The 12755-nt window shown below is 39.9% G+C and overlaps 1 protein-coding gene across 1 annotated transcript in view; it reads left to right on the top strand.

Annotated features, from left to right (window-relative positions):
- The window catches only part of IL16 (interleukin 16), a gene marked incomplete at its 5' end in the record, with an annotated part of 28737 nt that extends 18110 nt beyond the window's left edge, over positions 1–10627 (top strand). The window contains 10 exons of the mRNA XM_082290881.1: positions 1130–1262; positions 1998–2085; positions 2790–3265; positions 4663–4801; positions 6051–7137; positions 7641–7824; positions 8030–8131; positions 8815–9067; positions 9931–10056; positions 10305–10627. Coding sequence (XP_082147007.1) covers positions 1130–1262; positions 1998–2085; positions 2790–3265; positions 4663–4801; positions 6051–7137; positions 7641–7824; positions 8030–8131; positions 8815–9067; positions 9931–10056; positions 10305–10498 — 2782 coding nt within the window. The 3' untranslated portion in view covers positions 10499–10627. The remainder of the gene's footprint in view (positions 1–1129; positions 1263–1997; positions 2086–2789; positions 3266–4662; positions 4802–6050; positions 7138–7640; positions 7825–8029; positions 8132–8814; positions 9068–9930; positions 10057–10304) is intronic.
- Between the last annotated feature and the right edge of the window lie 2128 nt (positions 10628–12755).

Below are 12755 nucleotides of genomic sequence, written 5' to 3'. Positions count from 1 at the left end.
CAAGTTTCTCATTGCTCTGTTTTATCGGTTTATTTTTGACCTGTTTGGGCAGGAAGGAATATTTATTTCTGGGAATTTCAGGATTAAAGCACGTGTGCTATTCTCAGGGTTGGAGCATGTGTCTTCAGGATATGTAGGATTTCCAGAAATACAGCAACCCAGTGAAATCACTGCCTCTTGCCCAAGCTGGGCTAACTTTGAAGGTCTCAGAAAAGCTTGTAGCATTGCTACTGGAGGAGATTTCCAAATAGAAAGTATTTGGAAAAACCTAAACATATGGCATAACTTGGCTTGTTTGAGCACTAGATTTTTTTCTGATACAAGCTCCTCAAATTCTTGCCCAATAGAAAAACAGATTTGCTGAGCTTTAGTGGGAGTGTAGAAATGTGTAGAATTTTCAGAGATTTTTTTTACCAACTATTAGTGTTAAACATATTGAGAACTGAGCAGAACACAGCAGTTTTGGTGAAGTTTTTTTGATTTAAATTTAGGTGTTCTGTAACCCTCCTCTCTAATACTCTAGCTGAAAGAAATTCAGTCTTAAATTATTTGAATATTTGTGTGATACAAATCAGTGCCTTCAGTCAGCCTCTCTTAATGTGTGTGGGCACTAGAGCAGTGCAAGGCAGTCTCAGTTTCCATATGAGCCAAATTTGGATTTCATCTAGAAAGAGCCACTTTAGCAGATTTTGATTGTTTGTCATCAGAATTTTTCTTTTAACAAGTTACTCACATATGTAGCAGAAACATAACATCCTTTCTGACCTTAAATAGCACTAACATAATGTAAAGACATGAAAAGTGAAGAGTTAACTCGAAAGGAAGGAAGGAAGGTGTAGGTGGAAGCAGCAGCTGAGCTGCAGACAGCAGAAAGATCACAAAGTGTGCACAGCTGAACGTGCAGGAAGCTCAGAGGTTGTGTGCAACATGGCAGATCAAAACCCCTTGACATGCAACTCACTCCTATTCCATTTTCTGTAACAGGACAGAATGACAGATTTAATCTGTAATCAAATTAGAGGTCGACCTTATGAATTTGCTTTTTATATGTTGCCACATGGGTGAGACAAGGTCAGGAGAAAATCTCTTTTGTTCACATCCTCTCTCTTTTTTCTTAATATCTCTCTAGGTGTGGAGATGAAATTCTTGAAATTAACGAAACTTCAGTACAAAATACAACTCTTAATGAAGTTTATGCTGTGCTAAGCCACTGTGACCCTGGTGCAGTACAAATCATTATTAGCAGACACCCTGAACCGCAGGTAGCACACTCTGTATTCTTTCTGCCTTTCAATATAGCACATACTGAAAACTAAGAGGGAGCAAGTGCTGATCTAAAACAGGTGGAAAAATGTTGACTACAAAAATGCTGATCTCCTTATGATTATTGCTGCACACAAAAAAACCTGAGATATGCACTCCCTTAAATAGGATCATTTAAGACTTGAAGGTCACTGGTGACAATCTTACATGAGGTTCTGTGCAGTGAATAAGGAAAATACAGAAATAATGTTTAAGGAGTAACCCAAAAGATAGTTCTTATGTGAGAAAGAATTGACAATAATAAATAACTTGAAAGAGGGTACATAGCTCCCCAAAAGGAATTAAATGTTTATACACTTGGTTTTCAGTAATTAAAATTTAGGTCTTGCCCCACCAATATTTATAGTTAAATTAATATTGAAGTACAATATTTTATTCTTGCAAGGTTTTTCTGCAAAATGCTTCCTAACACCAAACACTGTATAAATGATTACCAAGTTCAAATTGTTGCATAAACTATGCTGTATTAAGTTACCTTATACTGGTAAATCCAGGACTCCACTTCTAGTGAAATCTGCAAAAGAACGTTTACCTTTGAAACATCCCATTTTACTTAAACAGCCACTAAAAACAGCACACCCATAGATATACTTCATATATACTGAGATATATACAAATAGAATGGTGTGCAAATAACTCACCTCATGAGAGTAAAATGGCATGATATTTCCTAGGTGTCTGAGCAACAGCTAAAAGAAGCTGTTGCACAAGCTGTGGAAAGCAACAGATTCGGAAAGGAGAGACACCAATGGAGTACTGAAGGTAAGGGAATAAATGCATTCACTGAGACATGGTAATTTTGACTTAAAATATGTCAAGGATGAGTACATCCTATATTAGGATCATTGGGAACAATCAAGTAACCCAGAGCAGAAAAGAGGAGGAAATCTCACAGGACAACCCTCCTAACATGTCTCCTATGATATGTTACCAGAGTGATGAGAACAGCCAAAGTCTGTCTGATTACAACAAAAAATTTTGTGCAAACTTCCTCCCACAGCTGCTCATCCTTTCCAGTTCACAACCTCTGCTTAGAGCCTTTCAAAATGTAGGTGACAGGACTATGACAACAAGGAACTGCACAATGAAGGTGATGTCCTCAGGGCAAACCTTGTTAATCCCTTATTTGTGAGGAAAGGCACATGCAGTCACAGCTGGAGCTATTTGCCCAGCTCAGGTATGGCATCCTCTCACAGTAATGTATTGGCATGATACTCCTTTGAGAGTCTTCTAAAGGAACAATAGGCAACAGAGTCATCATCAGTAAAACTATACTGCTGACATACCTATATAGAGAGAGAGAGAAAATGTTATTTTGGTGTCCAGGAACTTGGCTGTTGACTCTTCACCCTACAAGGCAATGCATCCACCAAGAATGATATTTAGTGCAGATTTCATCAGCTGACTCTTAGGAGCGAGCACTTTGCCCGTACTGAACAGACTTTTCGAACATGTTCCTGACACAGGTGTTAGGAGGCTGGAAATGAGCTGGCATGGAAGGCACCCCTGTGAGAGACACGTGGACAGGATCGTGGGTTACTGCAGCCGCAGGGCACAGCGGCTCATGACCCGCTCCAGCAGCGACAGCAGCTACAACCTGCGGGCCTCCTGTGCCACTGCTGCTGTGCACCAGCTCTCTGACTTGAAGGCAAGAGTACACAGTGTAGATGTACCAATCACCAGGCAACCTGGCCTGCTGTACTCGTTCTCTGCCAGTAATTCAGAGAGAAATTCCCCTCCGACCTGTAGTGAAGGCGGTCAAGCCTTGCAAAACACTAAGAAGTCATCAGAGATCCTCGTTAGAAAACCCAAATCATCAAAGCCCAAACCTCCACCAAGGAAATACTTCAAGCAGGACTGCACGTGGGATGAGCAGGGTAATGCAGACAGAAAAGAAAAGCTTGCATCACAAGTGGCTGAATCCCCTTCTGCAAGTGTTCAGGTAAAGTAAAATTTACAACATTGTTTTTGTGTCTGCATATGTGTGAGGCAGGGGAAAGAGGAAGGCAAAGTGACTTTGCATGATAGCAGGAAGAAGGGCAGGAGAGAAAGACAAAATGCATACACATGGGAATTGGGGAAGAAGATGAAGCTCTTCTGTTTTGAAAGCAAGGTGGGTATCTTAGTGAAGCCAGTTTAGTACTAAATGTTATGTTCAAAGTAAGGTCAGAAGGCAGAGAAGTGTCTGAAGAAAATCTTCTTCCATACCAAGGTTTCTGAGTTAAAATGCCAGTGAGAGCAGCAGCAAGAATGAATCTGAGTCCCTGCCATTCCTCAGGAGCACCAGCCACAGCATCAAATCATTTATGAAGTAGTCACAAAACAATTTCTTGGTTTCAGTAGTGGATTTTTATTGGAAGAAAGCACTAACATTATGTAGAGCAGGCAATCTTGGCCTCAGATACATTTCTTGAGACCAGGAGTTATTAAATAAACCCATTTAAATTGTGGTGCACATACATATTTGTCGATGAGCTACAGTATTTGAAAACAGTGTACATTTGTACATTGCTAAATTTCAGTTCCCTCTCTTATCTAAGACAACAGAGAGTGTTTCACTTTTGCATGAGTGTGAAGGACTGTGAGATCTGTGTGTTGAAACAAAATTGTGGTTTGCTTAAAACTGAAACCTCTTTTCCCTAGTTTTAATAATATGCCAGCAGAAATGAATTGTTCTCAATGCAGTACAAAGGAAAAAAAAAACCAAAGAAAAAAACCCGCAAAAGCCTCCCACACAGTTCCCAAGTTGCAAAGATCAGTATAAAATTATATAAAGCAGACTGAAGTCCACATATAATGTTACTATCCAAGAAAATTTCAGTTAAGCACCTTATGTAAGGTCACTTTTACCATCCCCTAAGTAGAAACTGCTGCTAGAAAATCAACTTCCAGAGTAAAATTGAGGGAAATAAGTACTTGTTGAACTTACCACTCCCTGCAACTTCTTATCCTTCAGCACTTAGTCATGCTAAATGACAGTGAGAGAAAACTAAATCTTAAGATCAATAAAATCCATGAAAAATCCAGGTCTGTTCAGGAAGACAACTTCCTCTATTAACACAGTCTCTATATATCTGTATATACCCAAGAGAGAGGGTTTCTTGTCATAATGTATTTCAGATCATTAGGAGAAGGTTTTATTACTGCTTTAAAATTTTTAACCTTTATTCCCTCCAAATGTTGTATTAGTCAGTCTGAGGCCTGCACACCACATTTTTATATTGGGTTTCTGGTTTTTTCCAGATTCATATATTTTTTCAGACCTTTCTTCAGCTTCATATGTAGTGTGGTTTGCATAATTACATTCTGACACACTTCTCTTTCCTGTTTGTTCAGCAGGAAGTTGGAGAACCAATGTTAGAGGGACATCAAACTGATGTAACCCACGGTGCCTTCACCACTTCTCCTACAGCATATGATAAGGAACACACAACTGCTGCTCCAGTGGGCAGAGATCAAGAAAGAAAAGAAAAATTAGGTATGTTTAATTCCATGAACCTTTCTTTCCAGCTAAATACGTACTATTTGATTTGGATTCCAAAATGGGTATTGAGCTGATTTCACCTTCTCTTTAAATGTAGTCTTCAAACTATATCTGTAAATCTTGGGGTGAACAGATGAAATTTCAAATTATTGATTAATCTCTGTAAAGAAAGGGAAAGTAGATCAAAATCAGCATAAGAGATGATTTATTTTACGTTTTAAAAATTACTGATAAATCTTTGTAAAAGAGAGAAACTAGATCAAAAGCAGCGTAAGAGATGATTTATCGAAAAAATTGTTAATGGACAGGTACAATTTTGCTGTATTGCTTCAGATGAAACTGCTTAGTTATACTGAATATCTGATACTAAAGGTTAGTTTTAGCATTTCTAAAGGACATTTCTAAGCACAGTTTCAAGGCTCTGGTGTTGCAATGGTACAAACCACTGATAAGTTAGTTTTCTGCTGTGCTAGTTAGAATCCAGGAAACTTAGTGCTAAGGGAACAAGACAATCTCAAGAGGTGTCTTACAACATCAATGCTTATGTAATTCTGTGAGTTATGGCTCAGATCATTAAAAAAAGTGAAAATGTTGCCTTAAAAAAAAGTTGACACTGAAGCAGATAACAGTACCTGTGCACAAACAGAAATTTGCTGCCATTCGACTCCACCATGCCTAACACTAAAATGCTTAATTGCTCTGTGATGTAAAAAGTATTCCCATATTAGAATCAAGTTTTTACTTATCAGAAAAATCAACTGGAAATGCCTGCAGAAATTTAAGGAAGCATAAATATTGAAGATCTTCCTATGAGAGTCTTTTTAGAGTAAGATACACTTACAAATGTAGAAAAGAAAAAATGCTTCTAAAAGGAATTTATTGTAACATCAGCTTTTTCTCTAGGCTGCAAACAACATTACAATTTTAACCTTCTCTTTTAGCTGTTGTAGCCTGTATCAAGATTTCAGCATCCCAGATTTTCAGTATTTGTAGACCCTTTAAAAGGGAACTCATATTTAAGCATGCAAGAGCCTTGTTTTTCAGGTAATTACAGTGTCTGGATTCAGAACCTGTAGATCAAGAGCTATGAATTTTTTAAAAGTTTAAACTTCTTAGAAACTTTAAAAAAAACTCTATCAGAGGCTTGAATGAAATTCAAATTTAATGAATTAATAATGATGCAGAGATAAAGGGTGGAGAGGTAGAAGGATGTTTGTTTATAATGGATGTCTCTTTATTCCAGGGACTCCACTTTCATCAATACAAAGGCCTGTACTTAAAAGACAAGCACGGGTAGATTATAGTCTTGATACAACAGAAGACCCCTGGGTTAAAATTTCTGACTGCATAAAAAGCTTATTTAATCCTACCATGAGTGAAAACAACGTCCACTTAGATTTGCAACCTGGCATCGACAAAAACAAAGAGAATCAAAATCGAAGCAGCTCAGAGACAGTTCTGAAGAAATCAGAATCAGAATTAGTCGGTTCCAAAGTGCTAAAATCAGATGAAAATGACAGTGTGAAAAAGGGTCCTCCTGTTGCACCTAAGCCCACCTGGTTCCGCCAAAGTCTGAAAGGATTGCGGAAAGCAAATTCAGACCTAAAACCACAGGCAGATCAAAGTCCTCCCAACCATGACAGTATTTCCAACAAAAACCTGCAATCCAGCTTATCACGTGTGTCTCCTGGAGGATCATCAATAAAGCAAAGAATAAGCTCATTTGAATCCTTGAGTGCTCCACAGTCTCCTGAAAACCCCCACCGAAGGTTGAGCCTAAAACCATCGGTCCAGAAAGAACCTTCTCCCACTGCAGCAGGGGCAGAGGCAGCTCCAGTCTGCTCAAACCAACCCTTCCTCCAGCGTTGTGAGAACAGCCAACAACAGCCGCCTGTGGCCATGGCTACAAAGAGCCTGGACAGGTCTTCCTCTCACAGGGAGGGTATTGCAACCAGCTCAGAGAAAAGCAGCAATGCCAGCACTGAAAATTCATCAAGTCTCTTAACTCCAGGAGCTGTTGCAAACTCCCATCTTGTGTCCGTAGCAAAAGCACACAGCCTGAGGTCACGAAGTTTCCCACTTACTGCTGCCCAGGCTTGTGAGATAATGAAGCCATGTGATGAGAAGTGCAGCAAAATCTATTCCATCAGCAGCCAGGTGTCATCTGCTTTAATGAAATCCCTGCTTTGCCTTCCTCAGTCCCCAGCCTCTTCTGGAAGCAGTACATGGGAAACTCTGGACACAGTGTCCCAGTCCTCCATGGAGGAAGATGAGAATTCCATCTCACCTGCAAGTGAGAATCACCAGCTGGACACTGGGTTTTCCCTAAAGTAAGACACCATATTTAAAACTCAGATTTACAGACCAGCATTGCTGAGCAGCTGTGCTGATCTGCTGACAGATTAAAGTTCAAAGGTAGCATCACACAGAAGTAAAGCACAGACTAAATAAAGAACTTTTTAGAGATAAAGGTTAAATGACTCACATGACTGTTAATTCTGGTTTTAATCTGTATTATATATAGGCACGTGTATTTCAAACATCCTCCTGTTTAAGGAGCAGTATTTTTAATATCTCTGTGATAAAGCAGATTTAAGTGTCTTTGCCTGAGGCTATGAGATTATTCCTATTCTTTAACGCAATGGATTCTACTTCTTTTAAGTTAACATGATTAATTTCCATTTGCCCATATTTATAGCAGTTGTAGGAGTTGCCACCCCCATTACATGCTAATAAGATGAAAAGATGACTGCTCCAAAACTGCCTTTTGCTTTAGTGGGTATGTTCTTGCATAGCTCAATGTTTCTTTTTTGTTCTTGTCACAATGGGACAGCCTCTCCGAGCTGAGAGAATACACGGTGAGCCTGGCAGACAAAGGGAAGGAGGAAGACAAACAGGAACACGGCTCACCTCAAGCATCCGGTGTGTCAGGGCAGTCAGTCATCTCTCTGCTTTCCCCTGAGGAGCTGGCAAAGCTTATAGAGGAAGTCAAAGCCCTAGATGAAGAAACCTTAAAGGTAAACCTGATTTTTCTTTTCGTGCATGGTTTTCAGAAAACTGTAGAGTGAATGTGTCTGGTTAATCTTTGCAACTTAATATTATGCTTATGGCACTAAGTCTCATTATAAAATGCACAATAGAGAAAAAGAAAATATGCTGAATTTCCAATCATTGTGACATACCTTTTGGGAAGTTCTTGACTTTATTCTGTTCTCTGTCTAGGAATTTGATGATATTCATGTTACAGTTTTGCATAAAGAAGAAGATACCGGGCTTGGATTCAGCCTAGCAGGGGGCATTGATCTAGAAAACAAAGTGGTAACAGTAAGTAGCATCTTAAAATATACTCCCAAATCAACACTCTTTCTGCAAAATACATACCTTACTGGTTTTCTACTACAGTGTTTGGCTTTCACATTACCAAAGCAGGCAGCTGTATTGATAGGTTTGGAAGGACCATAGTCTCAGTAGGTGAAAACAGGTTCCTTCTGCACAGAGCTGCCTCCCCAGGTGTCTGGCAGCAGTGTCCTGCTTCCTTGGGCCCCTCCTCCCCAACAGCTCTGAAAGCCAAGGCAGAACACACAGTCCTGTCCAGGAAATAAACATCTTACTCACGTGAAGGCCATGCAGGGTGGTCTGGAGGAATGGGGTGGGTGAATCCATGTCTGCAAGTTAGAGATAAGTCTCACACCTCCTTCTTCCCACAAGCAGAGCAGCGAGAGGGTCAGGAAGTAGCACGTGCAAGGTACGTACCACAGGCAGCATGGCTTTAGCCATCTGGTACCAGGGCCAGACTGCTTCCCTGGCTGCTTGAGGAGGGATGTTCTCAGGAAAACTTCTCCGTGCAAATTTATTCAGTCCTCAGTCCTGAAACATGATAGAAGCAACTGGTTCCTGGCAAAGAATGAAAAATGCACATGGTGTAAAGTATTAAGTGAGTGATTTAGTGACGTGGCCTTTCTTTTTCTTCCTTTGTGTGTGTGTGTGGTGACTGGGCTCTTCAATAGGTTCACAAAGTCTTTCCCAGTGGACTGGCCTACCAGGAAGGAACTATTCAGAAAGGAGATGAAGTGCTCTCCATTAATGGAAAGTCTCTTAAAGGTGCGACTCACAGTGATGCCTCAGCAATCATGCGACAGGCCCGACAACCCAGACAAGCTGTTGTTGTCACCAGAAAACCTAAAGATGGAGAAAAAAATCTCAACGTTTCAATCAGCTCTAGTACATCCTCAGTAGCAAGTGATGCCTCACAAGAGTCTGGTAAGTTTAGTGGCATTATCTTGCAGCCCCCACCTGATAAGTGTTTACTCATCACCTGAAATCCAGGTGTTCATAAAAGCAGCATTGGCTGCATAAATCTGTGAACCACGACTAAAACCAACACAGTTAATAAAACATCCCTGAAATATACATTTGAAATAACTTTATTGAAAAGGGAAAGAATTAATCGAGCTCTGAAATAAAAGAACTCCCTAAAAAAACCAAAGCAAGTGTGATTCTCTATGTGAATTTCTGTAGAAGTACAAAGATGGTTGTTGTAGCAACACATCTAATTTAAGGTATAATGACAACTCAGTGAACAATAATTCTTTATTCTAATATTATTACAAGACTTGTCTCCATGAAAGAGAATTTCAGTTTGAACAAACAATGTGCTATTGTTTGATATAGCAGGTGGCTACATCTGAAACACAGCAAGGTCAGAGTTTTGCAGAATATTTTACTTTCAGAATAGTTTTGTGTTTTGGTTTTGGTCTTTTTTCTAAAGCATGATCTGGAGATCTGTAGCTTTATTTCCATACTGCAAATTAGCAGCCTTGTAGACAATAACAACTTCATAACTAACATGAAGCCAAATATTTACCTCAGATTTTGTTCATTTCACAGATTTTTACAATTTACTAAATATCTTATTATCCCATTAATTCAAACACAATTTTCTTTCCCCAGCATCCCAGAGGGCCTTAAAATGACAAAATGAGAAATTAAAAGTTTTAGCTTTCTCTTTCACTTGGCAGTTTATAGGACCTTTGCAAACAATCCAAAAGTTAATTTTTTGTAACAGATGTTTTAGCTTTTCAGACTGTATGCTGTCCATCTGGTAACTTTCCATTTGTTTCCAGCCACTGGAGATACAATCTGCACTGTAACTCTAGAAAAAACACCTGCTGGTTTAGGATTCAGTCTGGAAGGAGGGAAGGGCTCTATTCAGGGAGATAAACCCATCATCATCAACAGGATATTTAAAGGTAAACACACTTTGCATCTTCCCAACTCAGGCAGACTTGTGGGGTTCATAACTGACTGCTGATTTATAACTATGGAAATGCCATTTTTTCAAATACAGCATTATCTTGTTTGGTGCCAGTAATTTGTTGCCTGCTGGGACCAGGTGGTTTACACCAAACGTGCTGGTGATCCATTCGCTAGTAAGTGAAAGATCCACCAAAGCTTCCCCCACAGAAAGAATTAAAGAAAATTCCTTTTCTCTCCCCAGGGACTGCACTGGAACAGAGCAGCCCTGTTCAGCCTGGTGATGAGCTCTTACAAGTGCACACAACAGCCATGCAAGGACTCACTCGTTTTGAGGCATGGAACGTCATCAAGGCATTACCTGACGGGCCCATCACAGCGATCATCAAGAGGAAGAATCGCAGCTCTGTCACCACCAAGTCACCCAAAACTTTGTAGGAGGAAGGATTAGACTACTGCTAATATTCAAACAAGGGATTTTGTTACTTGCAGGCACTTGGCTGGCACAGTAGGATACTCAGCACCCATGAAGAGTACACTGGATCTTACTGCCAGTTACAGAGAAAGCTCTCTGGGATGAACTTAGATGTGCAGGAAACGGGCATGATTTTTATTTCAACATTCAGAAACAGATGTTATAAAGTGTTGTAATTATAAAATAATGACTTTGTTAATAACATACTGGTTGTAATAAAATACATGACAGCTGTAGTTCTCTCCTTTTTGAAGCCATTAACTTAACAAGTATCAGAAGCACATCCTGTGTTTTCAGTGGTACTCTCCAAGTCCTGTTCCCTACCTTAGCTTTCCAGGAACAAGAAATGTGTCTACGAGCCTACAACTAAACACTGCCTCAGGGAATGTGTAGGGCAGAGGAAGGGGGTTGCAGTGCAAAACAATGTTCCCTAGAAAAATCCAACTTTTCTATTAAAAACACAGAACATTCAGGAGAGCCAAACCTGTAGAGGTAACTTTCTACTAGCAGTTGACAGAGCCATCTCAACTGCAGCAGGCAAACACAGTGTGGAAAGGAGTTCTCATGGTATTCCAAGGGGGAGGTGTGGGTAATGTAGTGGAAGCTTTCCTAACCTTCATCTGGCCAGAGGTCTTAAGAGGACTACAGCAGAATAACAACGAGGCTATTCAGAAGAAAATCTTACCTTCTAACCACACTTTTCTCTTTTAAACGTCTCTGTTAATTTTGCAAGGGAAAGTACCAGTGAGAGTACTTGGGAATCCAAGTACTTCTGAACTGAAATGTTTATTCTGGAAAAGGCTAAATAACTTGGAGACAAATCTATCCTATATGCCCTGTATGGAATTCTACCAGCAGCAGACACGTACCTATGGCAAGATGATCTTGTGCACCCACTCAATCTTCTCCAACCTCCTTCACCAAAGGGAGAGAGAGATGCAAGGGCAGGATGGAAGTAGTAACTCCCCAGCTGACAGCCAGGTTATTGTCCTTGGCTGTTCACCTTCCCAGCGATGGGAATTTACTGTACCCTTCTTCAGTTATCAATTTCATCAGGAAGAGATTAAGGAGCTCAGGAGCTGTTTTCCATACACTTAACACAACACCTCAAAAACAGCAATTAAGGGAAAGGGAAAGATAGGCAGGAGAAGGTTTTAATTAAATCCAGGGATTGAACTTGCTGCAGTCTTTTCTCACAAAACTGTAAATTAATCCTTGAAAGAACATTTTTGACAAGCCATCTACCCCCACACTTCCAACACACACTCAGCTGGAGCTGTCTCCCAAAACCTAATCTCTACCTCAAAACAAAAATTTGGTTGGGTAGCAACCAAAAAAAAGAGAAAAATGGGAGAGTGAATATTACGTAGGTACCAGTTCAAAAAAGTATTAAAAAAGTCTTTGCCAAGACATTTCTAACTCCAGTTTGGCAGGGCAGAAGGTTGAACATGAAGGGTTCTTAATTCCTGGATAGAAGGTGTTGAGCACTCAGAAAAGGGATTCTTAAGTTATTCCAATGAAGAGTCTCACCACCTTTATTTCTCAGAGCAATAAAAAAAAATACAAATAGCTAATAAGAAGCCACATTGTCTGCAAAAATAATTAGCATTACTTGAAGAAATAATGAGCGGTGACCTCAGCTGTGCTTCTTGGGCTTTCTGCTAATTAAATTCATGATAATCCTGGAAAGACTTGCCAAGATATTATAATTCATGCCTAATGACTTCAGTACACTTACAAAAATATATTTAAGCCTCTGTAATATCAAGGCCCACATCTCTTCTCAGTGAACTTGTTACTCTTCCTAAGTATAGGAAGCAGCAATTGGAAATAAGGACCAACCAAGGGCAAGTACCTGCAAGGGTGAGTGTTCTCACCAAAACACCTCTTCCCTTCTACACATAGCATCATCAGGGAAGGCCTTTCCCCTCTTTTTGCCTTAAATTCAGAGATGCTGGAGGTCTAAGCAGCTCCTAGGCTTCCTTGACAGCAGAACAGGTGTATGAGGAACCATTTCAAAGGATGATTCAGGAAAAACAGTAAGATGTAGCAGAAAAAATATTTATTTCACCACACTCACACAAGTTTTTACATCTTTGTATACAAAGGAGACTGGACTAAAAACTGTTTCCTTTAACTCCATAGGGTGAGGTTTACAGTGGGAAACTTAATGGGCAAGTCCATGCCCTATACATATAAAAATAGAAAAAAATACAGGGA

Source organism: Coloeus monedula, assembly GCF_965178545.1.
Source record: "Coloeus monedula genome assembly, chromosome: 14".
NCBI lineage: Eukaryota > Metazoa > Chordata > Aves > Passeriformes > Corvidae > Coloeus > Coloeus monedula.
This window is presented reverse-complemented; position numbering and strand designations above follow the sequence as displayed.